Source organism: Stenella coeruleoalba (genome assembly GCF_951394435.1).
Source record: "Stenella coeruleoalba genome assembly, chromosome: 10".
Taxonomy (NCBI): Eukaryota; Metazoa; Chordata; class Mammalia; order Artiodactyla; family Delphinidae; genus Stenella; species Stenella coeruleoalba.
The window spans coordinates 19,564,833-19,585,839 of NC_137156.1; the positions used below are offsets into that span (position 1 = coordinate 19,564,833).

The 21,007-nt window shown below is 41.6% G+C and overlaps 1 protein-coding gene across 1 annotated transcript in view; it reads right to left on the reverse strand.

The window, feature by feature from the left end:
• KIAA0319 overlaps window positions 1–20,758 on the reverse strand; it is a gene marked incomplete at its 5' end in the record, with an annotated part of 48,096 nt that extends 27,338 nt beyond the window's left edge. The window contains 8 exons of the mRNA XM_079934358.1: window positions 3,651–3,783; window positions 5,074–5,166; window positions 6,128–6,215; window positions 7,100–7,197; window positions 8,625–8,723; window positions 11,323–11,515; window positions 14,444–15,186; window positions 20,704–20,758. Coding sequence (XP_079790484.1) covers window positions 3,651–3,783; window positions 5,074–5,166; window positions 6,128–6,215; window positions 7,100–7,197; window positions 8,625–8,723; window positions 11,323–11,515; window positions 14,444–15,186; window positions 20,704–20,758 — 1,502 coding nt within the window. The remainder of the gene's footprint in view (window positions 1–3,650; window positions 3,784–5,073; window positions 5,167–6,127; window positions 6,216–7,099; window positions 7,198–8,624; window positions 8,724–11,322; window positions 11,516–14,443; window positions 15,187–20,703) is intronic.
• Window positions 20,759–21,007: the final 249 nt, after the last annotated feature.

Genomic DNA, 21,007 nt, shown 5'->3' on the forward strand with positions numbered 1-21,007 from the left:
TTAACCAAATGTCTTCAAAGTTCATCCATGCTGTAGCATGTCTCAGTAGTTCATTTTTTTAAGGCTGAATAATATTTCTTTGTATGTACATACCTCATTTTGTTTACTCATTCATCGGTTGATGGACATTTGTGTTGTTCTATTAACATTGGAGTATGCTATAGACTGAATGTTTTCTGTTCCCCCAAAACTCATATATTGAAACCTAATCCCTAATGCGACTGGTATTTGGAGGTGGGACCTTCTGGGTGATTAGGTCACGAGGGCAGAGGCCTCCTGAATGGCATTTGTACTCTTACAAAAGAGACCTCAGAGAGCTCCCTTACCCCTTCTACCATGTGAGGACACAGTGAAAAGATGGCTGTCTATAAACCATGTGAAGAGGGCCTTCACCAGACACCAAATCTACCAGCACCTTGATCTTGGACTTCCCAGCTTCCAGAGGTATGAGAAATAAATTTCTGTCATTTAAAAGCCACCCAGTCTATGGTTATTTTTGTTATAGTAGCCTGAATGGACGAAGATAGTGTACAAGCATCTATTTGAGTCTCTGCTCTCAGTTCTTTGAGGTATATATCTAAAGTGAGATTGCAGATATGGCAATTCTATGTTTAACTTTTTGAGGAATTGCCGAGCTATTTTCCACAGCAGCTCTACCATTTTCCAACCCTACCAGCAATGCACAAGGATTCCCATTTCTCCACAGCCTCACCGACACTTGTTATTTTCCATTTTTTAAATAATAGCTATCCTAATGGAGTAAACTGCTTCTTAAGCTGAGATTTCCAATAAACCAAAACAGAAGTTTTTACAACATGTGTAAAATCTAAAGCACTTTAGAGCACCTCTGTGGACTTTTTAGTCAAAGATGAATCCAGTCAAATGCTTGAGAGTTTCTTAAGCTGGCTAGACTTCTGAGGATTCATAAATACACATGTACGGGCTCCTTCTCTGAAATCATCAGATTCTTAAAGCAGTATATGAGGTCTTAAAAATATAATAAGCTAAAGTGTGTGGGGTGCAGCTAAGCAGCACTTAGAGGAAAATTATACCTGTGAAAGATTTATGAGCTTTTAAGGAAGCTCTAATATGAACGAACCAAGATTCTACTCTAAGAAGTTAGAAGAAAAAGAACAAAGTAAATCAGAAGTAAGGAAACAGTAAAGAGCAGAAAAGAACAAATTAGAAAACAGGCAAATATAATTAAAACAGTTCTAGTTAGGGTTCCTTGAGAAGATAAAATTAACAAACCCCTTAATTAGACTTATCAAGAGAAAAAGAACACAAATCACCAATATTGGAAATGAAAAAGAGGTTATCAGTACAGAGCCTACAGACATGATAGGATAATATGAAAATACTATGAACAACTTTATGCCAAAAAATATGATAATTTAGAAGGAATGGATGAATTTCTTGAAAAATACAACTTACTAAAAACTGACACAAGAAAAAAACAGGTAACACATCATCGTTAATCAACTATACTCCAATATAAAATAAAAATAAAATAAAATAAAAAAGAAAAATTTAAAAAAACCCAGAAAATCTAAATAGGCTTACATCTATGAAAGAAATTGAATTTGTTATCAAAACTTTCCCCAAAAGAAAATTCCAGGCCCAGATGATTTTACTGGTGAATTCTATAAAACTTTCAAGGAAGAAATACCACCAGTTGTTCATAAGTATTTCAGAAAATAAAGGAGGATGGATCACTGGTCAACTTGTTTTATTAGGCCAGTATAATCCTCATATCAAAATCTTGTGACAATGCAGAGAGAGAGAGAGAAAGAGAGAAGAAGGCACAGACCAAATCTTTCATGAAGACAGACATAAAAATCCTGACAAAAATATTATCAAGTTGAATCCCATGCTACATAAAAAGAATATCACGGGGGCTTCCCTGGTGGCGCAGTGGTTGAGAGTCCGCCTGCCGATGCAGGGGACACGGGTTCGTGCCCCGGTCCGGAAAGATCCCACATGCCGTGGAGCGGCTGGGCCCGTGAGCCATGGCCACTGAGCCTGCGCGTCCAGAGCCTGTGCTCCACAACGGGAGAGGCCACAACAGTGAGAGGCCCGCGTACCGCAAACAAACAAACAAACAAAAAGAATATCATGATCAAATAGGGTTTATCCCATGAATGCAAGGATGATTTAACATTCAAAAATCTCACACAGTACATAAAAATAACTGAAAACAGATCACAGATCTAAAAATAAAACCTAGACCTATAAAACTTAGAAAGAAAACAGGATCTTTGCAATCTTGTGATTAAACAAAGTTTACTTAGATAGAACACAAAAAGCATGAAACATAAAAGAAACAATTGATAAATTAGACAATCAAAATTTAAAACTTTTGCTCTTTAAAAGATACCACTAAGAGAACAAAATGTCATATACTGGGAAATATCCACAACACATATATAAAACAAAGAACTTGTTTCAGAACGTATAAAAATCTTACAACTAAGTAAGATGTAATTTTTAAAACAGGAAAAAGATCTGAATGGAGACTTCACAAAAGAAGTTATATGAATGGTCAGTAAACACCTAAAATATGCTTAATAGCATTAGTCAACAGGAAAATGCAAGTTAAAACTGTAATGAGATACAACCACCCATCAAATTAGATACAATTAAAAAGACTGATTACACCAAGTGTTGGTGAGGATGTGGATTCTGGAACTCTCATCCACTACAGCTGGGAATATAAAATAATACACCCACTTTGGAAAAGAGTTTGGCAATTTCTTACAATGTTAAACATAAGCTCACAGTAGAACCTAGCCTTTCCACTCTTGGGTATTTACTCCACAGAAATGAAAATACATGTCCACACAGACTTGTACACAAATGTTCATGGCAGCTTTATTTGTAATAGTTCAAAGTTGTAAACAACCCAATGTCCATACTAGATGAAAGGATAAATTGTGGTATATCCATACACTGGAATAGTGCTCAGCAACAAAAAGGAACACACTATCAATAGAGACAACACCATGAATGAATCTCAAAAATCATTTGCTGAGTGAAAGAAGCCAGGCAAAAAGGAGCACCTACTGTACAATTCCATTTATGTGAAATTCTAGGAAGTGCAAGATAATCTAAAGTGGGGGAAAGCAGGTCAGTGGTTGCCCAAGGACAGGAATAGAGAGAGGTTTGGATTGCAAAGGGGCATAAGAAAACTTTTGGGGATGATGGAAATGTTTATTATCTTGAATGTGACAATGGTCTGACAGGTGTATGCAAATGTCAAAACTCATCAAATTTTATACCTTAAATATGTTCAGTTTATTACATTTCAGTTATACCTTTAAAAGTTGTAAAAAGATAAAGAAACATGTAAATCCTATAAATCTGCCTCACTTTCACTCTAAAGAGAGAAACTTTCTTTCACGTATCTCAACACAGCAAAATAGATGCCATCCCATACTATTCCTGACAACAAAATCCAAAGGTTTCCAATAAATACACACTTGTAATTTATATTATTGATGATGGTATCAGAGTGCAAAGTGGCTGACAACCAAAACCCCAGAGGAAACCAAATCTGCCGCCTCCTGATCAAAATGAAAAGCAGCACAATGTTCTATCGGCATCTATCAGAACTAGTCAAGTTATCAGTGCTGGAAAGCGAACCCACTTGCCTGAAAGTATAGTTTCCAGGAACAAGGTTAGACAGATGTAAGACGGGGGTATCAGCTGAGGTCTTCTCCTCTTGGAAGGGCCCATTAACTTCTTCCCAGTGATAACTCACTATTTTAGTATCATCTGTACTGTCTAGAAAGATTGACAAATAAATGAAAACTAGAATTAAACACAAGAATATTAAAACATAAATTTTGTAATTTACATTATTGGGGTTTACATTTGATTTTATATGAAATTATATAATTGCACAGATTTCAATGGCCATATAGTATGTGTTAGAAGGAGGATTACTTCTTCTTTCTAAATTATCATCATGATTTTTCTTCTGGGTTTCCACCAGATTTGAGTGAGGGTGTTTCGACTCAGTTGTGAATTTAAAAAGCAAAGTGACAGACACTGCTGCTTTTTTTTTAAACTCACTTCAACTACAGCACACGATATCTTACTGATAATTCAAATAGGTATCTGAACTGACAGATTCATAAAGAATTGAGATGCTTTTATATAATTACAAAACACCTTTTACTACCCTAATCATTAAGTGTAAATCCAGATAAAGGTAGTATCCTACATGAAAACCTCCTATTTCTACTTTAAAAGACAGCAAACAAAATGTACTAAGTAGAATCACAGAAGTTTAGACCTGGAAGGGAGCCAGTTTCATCTAATTCATTTAAGGAAAGAAAAGTTCATGCAACAGATTAATAATCCTGAACAGTTTCCTGTGACTAAATCGCACTGAATTAGAGGAATCAAAATGTAATGTATTTTCTCACGTAAATATTTTCATTTAAAACAGGCTTTAGGGACTTTCCTGGTGGTGCAGTGGTTAAGAATCCACCTGCCAGTGCAGGGGACATGGTCCAGGAAGATCCCACATGCCGCAGAGCAACTAAGCCCGTGAGCCACAACTACTGAGCCCTCGTGCCACAACTACTGAAGGCTGCGTGCCTGAAGCCCGGGCTCCACAACAAGAGAAGCCACCACAATGAGAAGCCTGTGCACTGCAACAAAGAGTAGCCCCCGCTCGCCGTAACTAGAGAAAGCCTGTGCGCAGCAACAAAGACCCAACGCAGCCAAAAAAAATAGATAAAATAGATAATAATTTTTTTTAAAAAGTGATTTCTAACTGCTCATCACATATACTACATCGAAAGGAGATTCTTTAATAACTGCTTTAATTCCGATCAAATAGCTAGACCCTAAAGAATTTTTTCATAGACAAATGAGACATAACTGAAGGGAAATTCAGCCTAAGACAGAGAAGTTGTGCTAAAGGAGCTGAAGGACTTGAAGATACAGATAGATGCTCATCTATTGGTGAGTTAGCCCATAAGTCCTCACAGCCTCAATAGAGACCTCCCATTACGTCTCATAGTGCAGAGGGCAAAACCCCCTGAAGTATGGCTGGATACCCACGGCTGCCATCGATGAGGGCCGACGTCAGAGGCAGAGTGAGCTCCTGTCTCTCGGGAGAAACAACTGCCACGGGAGGCAGGTTGACTCTTCTGGCTGTGACAGAAAAAAGGACACGGGCTGAGCCCAAGTTGTCACCACCCAAATAAACCATCTGATTTTCAAAAACTGGTTATAAATATCCTGTCCGGAAGGTGTTTATCCTGCAGGCCTCAACTATGGAAAGTACTTGTAATGTTTTGGAACCCCCCTATACACTTTAGGAGCACGTCTGCAGGTTTAGATTTTTGTATGAAAGCCCAGGCTCAATGAACACATGTAATAACAAGCAAGGGGTTGGTCACAGAACCTGAGCAGCAACTGCAAGAGAGGAGCAATGGAGTAGGGTTCCAGCTCCTACGATTAGCTGGCTCTTGACTCTTTGAAGCCCCGCCCCCCGGCCCCGCCCCTGCCAACCACGTTTAGCTCTAAGAATAACCAGGCAGAATGTGCAAAATGGGGAGCTGTCAGCCCCTGGGGAAGAGGCTGGAGGTGAGGTTGGCACTGAGCTGGCCCACATCCCTTGTGCCCAGAGGAGGGGGTGGCAGAGGCTCAAGGCCCATGCTCCATGCACTGAGCCAGGGCTGTGCCCACCCAGACAAAGGGCCACTATTTCTAATTCACACCAGTGCACTGACCTATGGACTAGTGGTGGCCTGAAAGGACCAGGGGGCTTGAAAGCCCATGGCATACATTTCCCTTGACCCCTGAGTTGCTCCCTTCGCCTAAGGACAAGCTGAGTCACGGGGAGTGGAGGTAGAAGGGTGAACGCAGCAAATGTCAGACGGAGGAGGCTATTGCCACACCTAAGAACAGCAAGCAATAACCTTGCAACCTTACACAGCAGTGTCAAGCAAGTACTAAGAATTATACAGAAAGAAGAAAGAAAAAAACCGTATAATCTTTGCATGTTCTCTCTACAATGGAGTCTAATGTAAAACTAAAAAAATATATTACCGTGTTATTCAGGCACCAAAAATTGAGATAAACAGGAGGCTGTCCTCTTACACAGGCTTACCTGGCTTAACGGTGACATTTACAAATCCCTCTCCAAAGGCATTTTCACTAGAAACTGCTACTTTGAAGGAATAAATTCCTACTGACAACTGCAAGATGAAGAAAAGTTATACTGATAAACATGCAAGCAACAGGATGGGTCCACTGCCTAGAAAATCCTTAAATATTCCAGAAGCCGTTCTCCTGGAATCAGCACAGAGAAGGGGCTCGGGACCTGTGGACACACTGCCACATGTCTGAAGCCTATACTCTGCAACACTGAAGATCACCCAGGAAGGCCTTCAGCTTAGTTACAGATGTTCACGGGGCTTACAGAGGCATATGTGACATGGACCAACCGAGGGCGGCAGTTCTCAAACTTGAGTGTATGGGAATCTTGCATTTTTACCAAGTAGCACTGGTGGGTCAGCTGTCAACGCTCTGGGTACCAGACTTCGAGAAACAGCGCTCAGTGGCATGGGGGTGATGCTAACTCATGTTGCATCAGTAGCTGTGCAGTATCAGAAATGAAGAGAACATAATCATCTATGGGCCAAGAAGAGGGAACATTTCTTCTTGTGAGGGCTTATATCTTGGAGCAATATTTGGTAGTCAAACCATATGTGAACTGGAATGGAAATTTTGGCAATCCTAGAAATGTGCCTGACTAAGAATCAGAGATGACCAGAGTGTCTCTAACACTGCAAAGGGATCAAGAGTTGGAACACAGGCTTTAACCTCACTACAGAGACCCGTAGCAGCCTGGGCCAGCCTCTCCTCCCTGGGCTGATATGCCCAGTAAGTCAAATAAAGAAAAGGTCCCACAAGCCCCTTTACTTAAATCTACCTGTCTACCTACATGCTTGAAACTTGATTCATTTATATTCTTCTTTTAATCTTAATCGTAAGAGAGACTTCTAGATTCAACAGCTAAGCAGGTGTTACCTGAATTCTAAGGTATGCTGTCAGTTACTACCGGTTACCAGTTACTTACCTGAGAGACATTAAGAGTTTGCGTGTGTCTTTGTTTTATTTCACCTTGGTAGTATTCAGGGTGGCTTATTAAACTCCATTCATATTTGTAGGTTGTTTCTGAGAGCAAAGAAAAATATGAGTAGTTATAAACTCTTAGAAGTCACTGTAATCTGGGCAGAGGGAGGAAAATGACAGTCTTCAATCTACTAGCAGAAATTAATTTAGATAGACTGCACTCAACTTTCAACTATCATTCAGGTAAGCAACAGTAAGGTATCTATATCTTTTTATTTTTTTATTATTTTTATTTTTTTAATTATATATATATTTTTTTGCGGTACGCGGGCCTCTCACTGCTGCGGCCTCCCCTGCCGCGGAGCACAAGCTCCGGACGTGCAGGCTCAGCGGCCATGGCTCACGGGCCCAGCCGCTCTGCGGCACGTGGGATCCTCCCGGACCGGGGCACGAACCCGCATCCCCCGCATCGGCAGGCGGACTCCCAACCACTGAGCCACCAGGGAAGCCCTCTATATCTTTTTAATGTAAAATTTCTTTATTATTATAAGAACATACAACTTATAAAAATTTAGAAAATATAGAAAGTTTTTAAAAAATTGCCCTAATTTCATTGTTAGCATTTGATGACTTTCCTTCCAGACTACTACACCTGACTATACATATAAATTTTAACATAGTATAATCCACTGTACTTTTCTCCTTTTAATAAAAGGCAAGGAGATTTAAATTCATTCCATCTGTCGTAGGGGTTTATATAAGGCCTAAGAACAGATTAAATATCTTTATATTAAGATGAAGCTGTCTTCCACCTTGTGATTCTAGTAACAGTTAAAGCACGAGTTACCTCAGCTGAAAGGAGTAAATGACAAATGCCAAATATTAACATCTATGCTTAAATTTTGATCCATGTGTGATAGGGAAAAATGAATAAAGGAACTAACCTGAATGAGAAATATTCAAACACCTTAAAAATGAATATACTTTTAAGAAAGAATGCATTTGACAGGTCACAGGAATAGGTCAAATGTTTGCTGAAGAGCAGAGTGCCGGATCAGCAGAAGAAAGTATTTTAAACATTTTTTGAACAACTGGTGTGAGGATCCTGAGAACCTGAGAGACGTGTTGCCACTACAATATCTGCAAACAACCTTTGTGCACGTGCTACCTCCCTCACCTGACAGTGGAACTTTCCCAGGCTCTGTGGGTTATTACAAGTCAAAAGCTGGTATATGGAAACCTCTCCTGTTCTAAGATATCACCCTGCTTTGCATCATCAGAAATGTATGACTTCTTATCCTGACCAATTAAAGGAAATGTTCTGTATTTAATTCCTATCCTCTCACTCCATTTTAAACTATTTCAATAAAATTTAAAGCTTATGATCATCAAAGCCTTGTCATCCACTCGAGAGTGACATTCACTATGTTGTGAAAATGAATCAAAGTTGTAAATAACCAGTAAAGACACCTTAAGGACACACCAGCTAATGGGCCCCTACGGGTCCCAGAGGAAAGTCAAACTCTCACCTGCAGGTGGCGCTGGCACAACAGACGCCTTCAGTTCAACTTCATTTTCCGGCAAAGTTATTATTAGGTTATCACCAGCAGACACCGTGAGTTCTTTCACTAAAAGTTAATTAGAAATAGTACATTTCATCATCTACTTCAATGATGTTAACTTACTGCCCTATGATAGATTTGTTTTTAGTATCCGTAAGATAATCCATCTTTTTGTAATAGTTCTTCATGAGATTTTATCTAAGATACTTTTTTCCCTCTGGCTAGTAACTGAACTGTGCCCTATATTATGTTGCAGGGTAGATTTCACAAATTTAAAACTGTCAACGTGAGTAGGCACTGTGGAGAAAACGCTTCAGATCGACCGAGCAAGGTGTCGGTGACAGGAGTTGCGCGAAAACAGGTAGTGTACTGCGGACTGGGTCTATTTTCTCTCTTGCTTCCAGCTTTGCTTGACCCCCTGGTATGTGCTATTTTTAGTCTTAAAAAGATGGAGTGTAATCATAAGTGTTTCTGTAGCATTAATCACACGCCACTCAGTTCTGATAGGAACCCCATGAAATACTGCAATGGTCTTGGTCTTGGAAACTTTCCAAGAGAAAAGCCTGTCAACCTCAATATAAAAAGGCTATTTTAACTCAAGCAGCAAAAAGCACATCCATTCTCATCAGAAGCACTTAGTCACTAAGTCAGCATTCGGAACAAGGCTTGTTTCCTTGCTCCATAACCAGGATTATACTGATACGTTCAATTGGCTTGACTCAACTGGACATTAGTCTCCCTTTGTAAAATACAATTGAGATCGTCAAGATATCACATAGAGAAAAGCAAAGATTTAAAGAAAAGCTGCGTGCTCTCTAGAGGTCCTAGCTGCTTGGAGATGTTAGATGGAGATGTGGCTCGTTTAAATCTACTTCTCTCAGTCTGTACTCAGTCCCTCGAGTGCCTTCCTAGACCAGCTGCAGACGCTTCGCTGCCGTCTCTGGCTCTTCTTCCCTGTCACTTTCACTGACTCTTTTCAAGAAAAATCAGCCATTGTGGACCTAAAAGGGATATTGGTCCAAACCCATCATTTGACAGATAAAGAAACTGAGCCCTGGAGAGGCAATATAAGTTGCTTGAGGCTATGTGGGTCATTAGCAATAGATCCGCCAATATCTGACTAATTTAAACTGTATTTATGTCAACAGCCACTTATCTACGAGATTGAACTCTGATAGGCTCTGTTCCAAGGACTTGAAGATTATCCATTCATTTCATCCTCTAACTACTCTATGCAACAGGTGCTACTAGAACTCAAGGATGCTAATTCCCAGGCCACTTTCCTTTTCCATATACTGTACAGCTCTTCCATCATTATCCTTCTCTCTACTGAAGCTCAGGAACAAAGTAAATAACCAAAGAAGAGAGGGTAACCCTCAAAGTACATTACCCACAGAAAGGCTCAGGAAACATGACAAAAGTCTCTAGTAACTTCTTTAGTATTAAATCCATTGGGAGTTTTTCAATCCTCCTGTAACACCCAGCCCCTTCATCACTTCTTCCAACGTGGAAACCTCTCCTCTCTCCTTCTCTCAGTCCACGCTCTCCTCTTTCTCTACCTCTCTGTCACAGCCACTCAGTCAGCTCTATAGGCTCCTTCTGCTGTCCCAGCTCCTAATACAATGATGGCTCCAAAGTTCCACCCCTCAGGCCTCTCCCCAGCCCACCCCGTGGCTCTCCTTGGAGGGCCTTCAACTATCACCTCTACACCGAAGACACCTAGTCCTTTATCTTCAGCCCAACCACTCATCTAGTTTTCAGTTCCATGTGTTCATATATCTTAGAGTCCTTTTACCTTCATCGTGACCTTCAACCACTTACCAAGTTCTAATGATTCTGCCCTTCTAATATCGCTTGAATCTGGTTCCTTCCCTCCATCCCTGCAACCACTCACTACAGTTTTTTTAATGGATCCTCTTGCCTCAGGTCAACCCCATACTATTTTTTTGATACCAGTCTGATCATTTCACTTTCCTGCTTCAAATCATTCAGGGATTCTCTCTACTCATCCAATAAAGCACAAATTCCTTAGCACAGAACACAGGATCCTTCAAAATACTCTAGACTCAGACCTTGCCATTTCCACTCCATTTACATGATCAGTGTCGGCCATACTGAACCCCTTAGAGCTCTTCCCAAAATGCCCCTTGAGCTCTTGTCCCTCTGCTCCCTGGCACAGGCAGTGAATGAGAGGATGGGCAGGAAATGCCGAGCGTGGTGCCTGGCCCTGGGTAAGTGCTCAGTAAATGTAATTATCATTATTGTTATTACACATGTCGCTCCCTCGACCTGAACAGCATGCTGACTCCATTTTTGCTGGCTCATCTATCCCAGCATTACCACCTCTGGAAAGGCTTCTGTGGCCTCTCTGAGCCAGTCAGCCGGGCTGCTCCTTTTCTGCTCCCATAGCAGCCTCTCAAAGCACTTACTGTATTGTATCAAACCATCTATTTGTCTGTCAGCCTCATCCTCTAGACTATAGAGTCAAGGAGGGAAAAGACAATATCTATTCATCTTTCTATTCCCAGTGCCTAGCATCATTTCTGGCACACGATAGATGCTCAAATACATGCCCGGAGGGAATGAGTAAACTTTCGAAGTTGTCACTACTATATTCTACAGCGTGTCTTCAGTACATTTCTTCCAGTTATATTTTTTAAATTACCTGTCCTGGGGGCAGTAGGAGCAGATACAGGTTGCTGAGATGGGGCAGACTCAGTGGGGAGGGTGCTAGCGGGAAGGGTTGAAATGCTATGCTCTGTGCTCCGTGGGGTGACTGTGAGAGCTGGGCTTTTCTCCATGGTGGCTGGGCTGAACTCCAGGCTGGTTGGAGAAGGATTATGGGAAGGCATTAGGACCTAGGAGATCAATTACAAGCGTAAGTTGTTATGGGGGAAAAACAAAGGTCGAACTCTTCAAGACAACACCATGTCATTGACTTTTTCAAAACTTAGACTCAGTAGCATTTGAAATACCATGTCTAACATTGCAAACCACTGGAACTCTAGACCATCTCTTTTAAATATTCTCTGCTACCTGCTAAAAATGTAAGGCAACTCTGGGTTGGAGAATTATTATAGGCAAACATACACATACAGAAAACATTCAAGATAAAAAGAGAGAAAATACTTAGAGTAGCAATAATTGAAGACAATCAGATAATTCAACAATGAACAGGTTCCTAGAGTAAATGATCTCTAGTCATATCATCCACTGTATATAATTTATAATTTAAGATTATGGTTATAGGGTTATCCAACTTGAAGTTTTAAATTAAATATTATGTGCCGGGGGGAAAATCTCACAACATGATAATAAAATGCTCTTCTGAGCTCCAACTGCCAGTGCCTGTATGGAGCCAGATAAGTAAAACTCAGGCTAAGAAGACAGGAGACCCAAAGGGGTGGCTGAGTGTGAGATCCACGGAAAGCAAAGCTGTAACTCAAATGTTAACTAGAGGGGGGCGCTGGTATTTATTGAAAACACAGCTACTCTTTTTTGCAGTTCACTTAGCCACATAAAAGAAGGTAAAATGTGTTAATACTCAGGGATGGGGGAAAAGAACACCGTTGATCTTTGAGACTTTATTTTTATTTTTATTTTTTTGCGTTATGCGGGCCTCTCACTATTGTGGCCTCCCCCGTCGCGGAGCACAGGCTCCAGACGCGCAGGCTCAGCGGCCACGGCTCATGGGCCCAGCCGCTCCGCGGCATGTGGGATTTTCGCGGACCGGGGCACGAACCCGTGTCCCCTGCATCGGCAGGCGGACTCTCAACCACTGCGCCACCAGGGAAGCCCTGAGACTTTATTTTTTAATTGAAAGTCTTCAGAATGTTTAAGATAAGTACAAGGACAGAAAAATATGAAAACTTTGAAACGAAAAATACATCAAAGCAGGAAAAAAGCTGATAATCTCACAGCTTAAAAGAATGTTTAGCAAGTTTTAATGGTTGAGATTATAATGTCTAGTCAATTCAATCCAGCTTTCCTCACTTACTCTAACTTAAGCACTGATATCTTAAATAATATTTTCCTTTTTTAAAAAAAAATCTTAATTGGTTTATGTCCCTTTACATTCTGATTTGCTCTCTTGTATCTTGAAATACACTAAATTCTCCCATGACCTGTCCTTTTGTCACTTTACTGCCAACTGCATTCGGCTTCTCCTGATCGACACACTCACTATATCCTCACCTTGTCCTGGTATTTCCCAAATGAGCAGTCTCTGAGCTCCCAACTACTCTCCCCACAGTGCAGCCTCCTTCTCTATCTCCCTGACCTTCTGCTGTTAGCACTTGAACCTTCCCTCTGTTTTGGGTATGTCTGCTCTCCCAAAGGTTCCCATTCTTTTCACCTGTGTTTTTCATGGAACGTTCTGTACAGCTTATGTTCTCTCCTTAGTATCTTGTTCCTCCTATCCAACTGATTCTTCACTGGTGAGTTTCAAGCAACCTCAGAACCTGTTGGGTCTTGAAGAAACTGTAGCGGGTCAGAATGTCACTCTAAAATATAGCACTTTGGCATGCTGATTATTCTGAATGAAAGGTACTTGAGAAACAGCCAGTGCAAGAAGAACACTCTGACCCTCCTTTGTCCCCCCTGAAAGCAAGAGACAAATCTCCCATGCAAAAGGTACCCTTCTTTTCAAGGATTATCTACAACTTAATGCAGCTCAAAAAAATTTAATTGGCTATAGGGGAAAATATGTACTTTCGTGGAAAATAAAACACTGTACCAGGAGGATAGAAGGTATCCTTATCACCATAGAGGGGAAATTTAGGGCTGAGAAGGCTGTAGAAACAAACCTCGTGTTAAAGCAACAGGCCCCAAATAGAGTTCTTTATGTTAGGCCCCCAAACCAAGACTTAATTACAGTTTCAGCTCTCCCAGAAATGGAATCTTAAACCAGTCAATCAGGAATAATTTTGAGGTAATCTGCTTGATAAACCCCTCCTACCCCTTAAAAGAAAGTAACCTTGTAATAACCAACCCACTTTTTTGCCTTATATTCCTTGTTTCCACTCCTGCCTAAAAAAGTTTTTCATTTTGTACAGCTCCTTGGAGCTCCTTTATACCTGCTATGCTGGATGCTGACTGATTTGAACGCATTTTTGCTCAAACTCTTAAAAATGTTAATCTGCTTCAGAGAGTTATCTTTAACAGATACTTTGTCACCAATTTATTACCCCAAGCCTAATCCTCTTTGGCTTGTCAATTCTTCACAGACTGATTGTTTCTTTGTTTAAAAGATACAAAGCCTTCCTGCTTTGGTCTCCTCTCATATTTTTATGGGGTCTCCAATACATACCAAAGTAAATTGGTTTTTCTCCTGTTAATCTATCTTACGTCAATTTAATTATTACCCCAACCAAAAAACTTGGAAAGGAGAAAATTTTTTTCTGCTCCTACAAAACCTACCACGAGAGATTTGCAAAGCCTGTGGCTACACTCGCTGTGTATATGGGCTGGCTCCAGAAACTTCTATAAAACCTCATTCATCTGAGATACCGGTAGAGGCATCTCTAAGGAGAAGCGCTAAATCATCATTAGGCGGCTGACTTGTGAAGGCAGAAGAAATATTTGCTCTTTTAAACAGTCTGGTCATGAGTGCACAACAGAGGAAGAGGATGTTTTGTTTGGAAGGTTCTGAGAGTCATTTTTTAGACGATACCTTAATAGGTGCCCCCAAAAGGAAGCTTCGCGCGACGTGCGTCCTAATGGGGGCCGGGCTCTGAAAGTGAACTCAGCCCCTCCCACCCTCTCCTACACACGCCAGCCACACCCACCTCTTTTCCAGAGCTGTTGCTGGATTGCTCCTGGAGCTGAAAAGTCTCTTTCTCCAGTTCCTTTCCGGAAGGTGGAGTAGTGACCAAGGGAAGCAAAAACCTTCCCCCGGGGGAGGGTTTCGGGGCCGGGGTCCACGCCGACTCGTTCAGCTCACGGTGCTCTGGGCCCTCCTGCTGCTTCTCCGCCGATGTTGCTGGGCTGCCTCCGGCAGGGGAGTTGGAACCTCCCTTGCCACGGGCCGGCAAGCCCCAATCCGTGTACCCGGAGCTCCCTCGGGGCGCCTGCTTGCCAATGGGCCGGAAGAGGCTCTGCTCCAGCTCCCCATGTGAGTACTCAGACATCTCCTCCAGGCCCCGATCTTTGCCCAGGAAGGCCAAGTCCTTTCTGATATCCTCAGGTGAGTCCCCCCAGATTCCTGACGGGGAACCCCTGTTCAGCATCAGCTCCCCGGAGTCCAGCAGCTGTGCGGGCCTCTGGGCGGGCCTGAGCACAAAGGTCAGGTAAGACCTGATGGAGCCCATCTTCCTGGGCTCGCAGTTCTCCTGGTGAGGGCAGCTCACCAGGTAGCAGCGGCCCTCAAACCACCAGGCCAGGTCACAGCTGTACAGGTCACAGCAGGCAGATGTGCAGTCTGCCACGGGCGTGGTTTGAGGCACTGGCATGATTTTGCTAGTTTCCAAGTTAGGAGAAATGATGGCATTGGAATACGTCCTCCCCTCACTGCACTGCGTACAGGCACAACCTACAAACACGCGGTCTCCAATAAGGAAGCGAGGCATATCACTTCTGGCAAGCAAATAAACCACCAGCATCTCCTATAGAAAGTCCACGGCTTTAGAGCCCATCCATCAACAGCCCCATTCGTACATCTGTCCTCCCATCCTTTCACCCCCATCCATCCATCCATAGATTCTCCCACCTGTCCATCTAACCGTCCATCCTCTCTCTTTATATGATGTTACTCCACTCAGCGAAGAGAGGCGTTCTTTTCTACGTGCGTATTTGCTTTCACACTACAATATTTTGCTCCTCACCCAAAACCCAGCTATAAAGGTTTGCTTTAGGAACAATGTCATGCTGTTAATTGAATTTTTAAACATCTCAGGTTATTCTGATGATAGATCAATTCTGATGACATATCAAAGGAGAGAAAAACTTGTCCTAAATACGGGTCTATAACAACTAGCTTTAAGCACATTCTAAACCATGAACTACAAATGGTGCCAGTTGGCAAATACAGCAGGCAGGAGAGCGGTGCTACGTAAGTGTGACCTGCAGGCCACAAACACTGTGACCAGTCCATAAAGAATAAGGGCAACTGGGGCTTTTAGAAAGCTCTGCAGCAATTTGTCATTCCCTGACTTCCAAGGACAAAAATCACTTTCCTGCTTTTTTGTTTATTTTGTAAAACAAAGAATGCTGCCCACCACCCAGTTCTACAAGCATAAAGTCATTACCCACTGCAGTCACTGACAGTGCACCCAGAAATGAATTCAGGATGAGAAACAGGATAAGGCGCTCTGTGCTTTGGACAAACAGGCCCCGTAGATACTTAGATGCATATCTTAGGAAGAATTTTAATGAGCCCAGATTCTTGTATCTTCCCTTACATAGAAAAGCACTAAAATCATCAGCTGAGATATCTGTTCCTTGTGACTAGCAGTAATCGTTTACTAAATCGTTTACTTAATCGTTTACTAAGTTCTCTATTATGAGCTCCTTCCGGAAAACCAAACGATTAATTCCAACAAGTACTGCTCCCAATTAGACCAATTGAAAGCAGCACTCCATGAAAGAGTCTGGAATTAGTCAACAGAAAACGCATAATCTTCCATGAGGGTAACACAAGACCGCATGTTTCTTGGATGACCAGGAAAAAACTGTTACAGCTTGTGTTTGACTGCACGAATTCTCTAGCCCCAAATCATATATATATGGGCTTCTCCTCCTGTCTCTTCAGAATAGTTCCCTTAGAGCTACCGAGAGACTGTTTCCTGGGCTATAGTCTTCAGGAAGGTCCCTGAATAAAACTGAAACCCACAACTTTTACCCTGTGCATTTTTCTTTCAGTAGAAATTGTGTGTTGATTTTTTTACCAAAGAATCTGTGGGTGGTAGATTGGAAATAAAAACGAATTGGTCCCTCGGCACATATAGTTTGATGAGCACTGTTCTGCTGCAGAACTCAGAACAGCAAAGGATTTCTTTTCTAGTGAGGGCTCATCACTGATCATTCTCTTAATAACTGTTACATTTTTCATAATGACAGTCAGAGATCACTTCTAACTGGAGGTAAGAGAAATGGTTAAATACAGTATAAGAATCATCTTATTTTTTTTTACCTGTATACATATCATCATTGTTATAAATTTTTCAGAATCATTCAATGACTAACACTGGCTCTACAGGAAAGTCTAATTGGTCCAATTCAATAAGAATTAGATATAATAAATATACATCTTTCCCAATGAATAAGCTAGCAACAAACCACTTTAATTCAATTGAAATGACATTTTCTCAAACCAAATCTACTTTTTTTTTTTTAAGAAGATATTGGGGGTAGGAGTTTATTAATTAATTAATTTATTTTTGCTGTGTTGGGTCTTCATTTCTGTGCGAGGGCTTTCTCTAGTTGTGGCAAGCAGGGGCCACTCTTCATTGCGGTGCGCGGGCCTCTCACTATCGCGGCCTCTCTTGTTGCGGAGCACAGGCTCCAGACGCGCAGGCTCAGTAGTTGTGGCTCACGGGCCTAGTTGCTCCGTGGCATGTGGGATCTTCCCGGACCAGGGCTCGGACCCGTGTCCCCTGCATTAGCAGGCAGATTCTCAACCACTGCGCCACCAGGGAAGCCCTAAATCTACTTTGAAAAAAAATCACCTTAATAGTTTTAGCCTTCTATTTTCTAAAGAAAAGCTTAGTCTCAGATATGGAGAGGAGGAAAAAAAAATAATTCTGCTGAACATAACAAAATAGCATTTCTAATTAAGGTCAAGAGACGATGAAGCGTATAAAATAGGCAGGTAACCTCCAACTTCCAGTTCTACCCTCAAAAATAGTGTCCTTATTTGTAAAGATATCACTACATTCCTTTAAATGAAGGGGCCTTTAACTGAAGACTCAAACTAGAAATTTCTTTCAAACACAAATGGTAGGATATATTTTATTTCCCTTGAACAACTGTTGGGTCCTCTCCTTTTGGGCAATATGATTCATAAGAACTATCATGTTTCATTTCTGGCTCTGGCCACCAGAAGCTTAAAAGCCAATTTATAAAACTGTGTCACAGAAACCATTATACAGGGAAAAGGCTGTGATCCTGGAATAAGCTCATTGTTACACGTGGGTAAGAAGCATGGCAGGAACCTTCAACACAAGGCTTAAAGCAGGTTTCCATCAGGTTGAAGGTGGAGATCGCCATTTACTGGATTGGCCAAAAAGTTCGTTTGGTTTTTTGCCATAAGATGGCTGTAGTAGCACTTAGTTGTCTTTAACTTCATTGGAAACAATTTTGTTAGATTCAGTTGTGACAGCTGTCATATCAGCGTGCATTTTAAAAAACCTTATCAAAATCGGTGAATTTCTGTGTAGCCATTTTAATATTGAAGATGGAAGAAAAAAAGCAACGTTTTTGCTTTATTATTTCAAGAAAGGTAAAAATGCAACTGAAACACAAAAGAAGATTGGTGCAGTGTATGGAGAAGGTGCTGTGACTGATCGAGCACGTCAAAAGTGGTTTGCGAAGTTTCGTGCTGGAGATTTCTCACTGAACAAGGCTCCGTGGTCCAGTAGACCAGTTGAAGTTGATAGGAATCAAATTAAGACATTAATTGAGAACAATCCATGTTATATCACACGGGACATAGCCGACATACTCAAAATATCCAAATCAAGTGCTGAAAATCATTTGTACCAGCTTGGTTATGATCATTGCTTTGATGTTTGGGTTCCACAGAAGTGAAAGAAACCTTCTTGACCGTATTTCTGCACGTGATTCTCTACTGAAATGTAATGAAAACGTTCCATTTTTAAAACAAATTGTGACGGACGATAAGAAGTGGATGCTGTACAATAATGTGGAACAGAAGATATCATGGGGCAAGAGAAATGAATCACCGCCAACCCCACCAAAGGCCAGTCTTCATCCAAAGTAGATGATGTTGTGTATATGGTGGGATTGGAAGGTAGTCCTCTATTATGCGCTCCTTCCGGAAAACCAAACGATTAATTCCAACAAGTACTGCTCCCAATTAGACCAATTGAAAGCAGCACTCCATGAAAGAGTCTGGAATTAGTCAACAGAAAACGCATGATCTTCCATGAGGGTAACACAAGACCGCATGTTTCTTGGATGACCAGGAAAAAACTGTTACAGCTTACCTGGGAAGTTCTGATTCATCCACCATATTCACCAGACATTGCAACTTCAGATTTCCATTTATTTCATTCTTTACAAAATTCTCTTAACAGAAAAAATTTGAATTCCCTGGAAGACTGTAAAAGGTACCTGGAACAGTTCTTTGCTCAAAAAAATAAAAAGTTTTGGGAAGACAGAATTATGAAGTTGCCTGAAAAATGGCAAAAGGTAGTGGAACAAAATGGTGAATCCAAAAAAAAAAAAAATGGTGAATACGTTGTTCAATAAAGTTCTTGGTGAAAATGAAAAATGTGTCTTTTATTTTTACTTAAAACCCAAAGGAACTTTTTGGCCAACCCCATACCTCTGGGACAGATCATCATTTTGTTCTGCAAAAAATCACCTGAATGGGCTGTTTAGATATACATACCTTAAGCAGAGATCTGAACGCTAAAGAAAGAAGTTTGAAAAGGTGGGTTTCGCAACAACTAAACCATTCTCCCTTTGGGCCAAGTTGCCATAATTACTTTAGAATCTATTAGACTCACTCAAGAACGTTCTTGAAGAGACCGGAAACACTCACATGTTTGTCCCCTCTACAAGTTGGCAGCCCAATCCATGAACACAGTGGGCACTCCATGATTGTTGACAGATCAATAAAATCATCGGTTAGCATCTTATCAAAGGTAAAGAGGATAGAGAGAAAAGACAGACAAACCCTAAATCACATTTATTTGGGCTCAGTAACTCAGGAACTTTGAATGAATGAAAAACACCTCATAAGAAAAAGACGAAAAGCAGTGAAAAAGTGGGGATTTGAGAGAGAGAGAGAGAAAAGAGGGCTCAAACATTAACGACAGCATTCTCCAGAGTAAAGAGTACACTGAGTATGGAATAAAGGAACATCTTGCCTTGCATACTAAGCAGTGGTGAATTTAATAAGACGGACGGATGGCGCGGGGAGAGTAAACTTCAGGAAACGATAGGGCTTTCCCGATGGTAGTATTTCCTGAAGTGGCCCTTGTATGATCTAAAACTGTGCTTATAAAAATTTAGATGCTTCAGACTCCTGACTCACACCCACTAGAAGTTCTGATTCAGTAGGTCTGGATGGGGCCCAGGAAACCACATTTTAACCAGGGTCACTCTCAGGGAAGCCTCGGCCTGGTTTTACCATACTTGGACAAACCCCGGATATAAAACCAGTTTCCCTGGCCATAGCTCCATCCTCAATCTTTGGTAAGTTCAAAGGGGCTCAGCTGGCTTGGCTGGCCTAGTTGGGGCATGAATCATCAGAATTGATGCTCACCAATGATTTTACGCCATGGTGTGTCGACAAGAGGCAAACAGACTATATGAAAATAAAGATTTACGATAAAAAAAAAAAGTCTGTCATTTGCTTTCCAAAAAAGATCTACTATGCAATTCTTTTAAATAAATACATGAAGTTTTCCTGGTATATATGAAATGTGATTTTATTTCCCCCAAAACAGTCATGATAAAAAATTTAAATGCCTGTTTCCAGAAACCACTTATGCATGAGGTCTGCCTTTTTTCTTTTCTTTTTTTTTTTTTTTTTAGCGGTACGCGGGCCTCTCCCTGTTGCGGCACACAGGCTCCGGACGCGCAGGCTCAGCGGCCATGGCTCACGGGCCCAGCCGCTCTGCGGCACGTGGGATCTTCCCGGACTGGGGCACGAACCGGCGTCCGCTGCATTGGCAGGCGGACTCTCAACCGCTGCGCCACCAGGGAAGCCCGAGATCTGCCTTTCTATATGTGAAATAAGTCTATTGGAAAGCAAACACACAGCACCTTCACCTCCTCAGGTTGATCTGAGTTACTTAAGCCAAAGATAGGAAGTCCAAGTGTGATGTCTGGTGGTGTCTCCAGGGTAACGGTTTCCTACCTGTAAGGGTCACCAGCAGCAGCAATGAAGAGAGCGCACCTGTGGGGGGAGCCATTTTGACTCACACGGTGGGTGGAAGCAGGCTTCAGAGATGGCCCTGGGGGGTCTTTGGGGCAGGCTTCCTTTGATGTTTCTTAGGAGCCAGATTCGGCCTCAAGAACTTCAAAGGAAAAACAGAAAAGAGACAGGAAGGAAGAAACAGGTAAACGCAGAAACATACAAAGTTACTTCTATTATTTATTCATGGCAATGGGAAGCCTGTGTTTTTTACATCCCAGGGCCATAGTGGGGTTCAGGGCAGGAC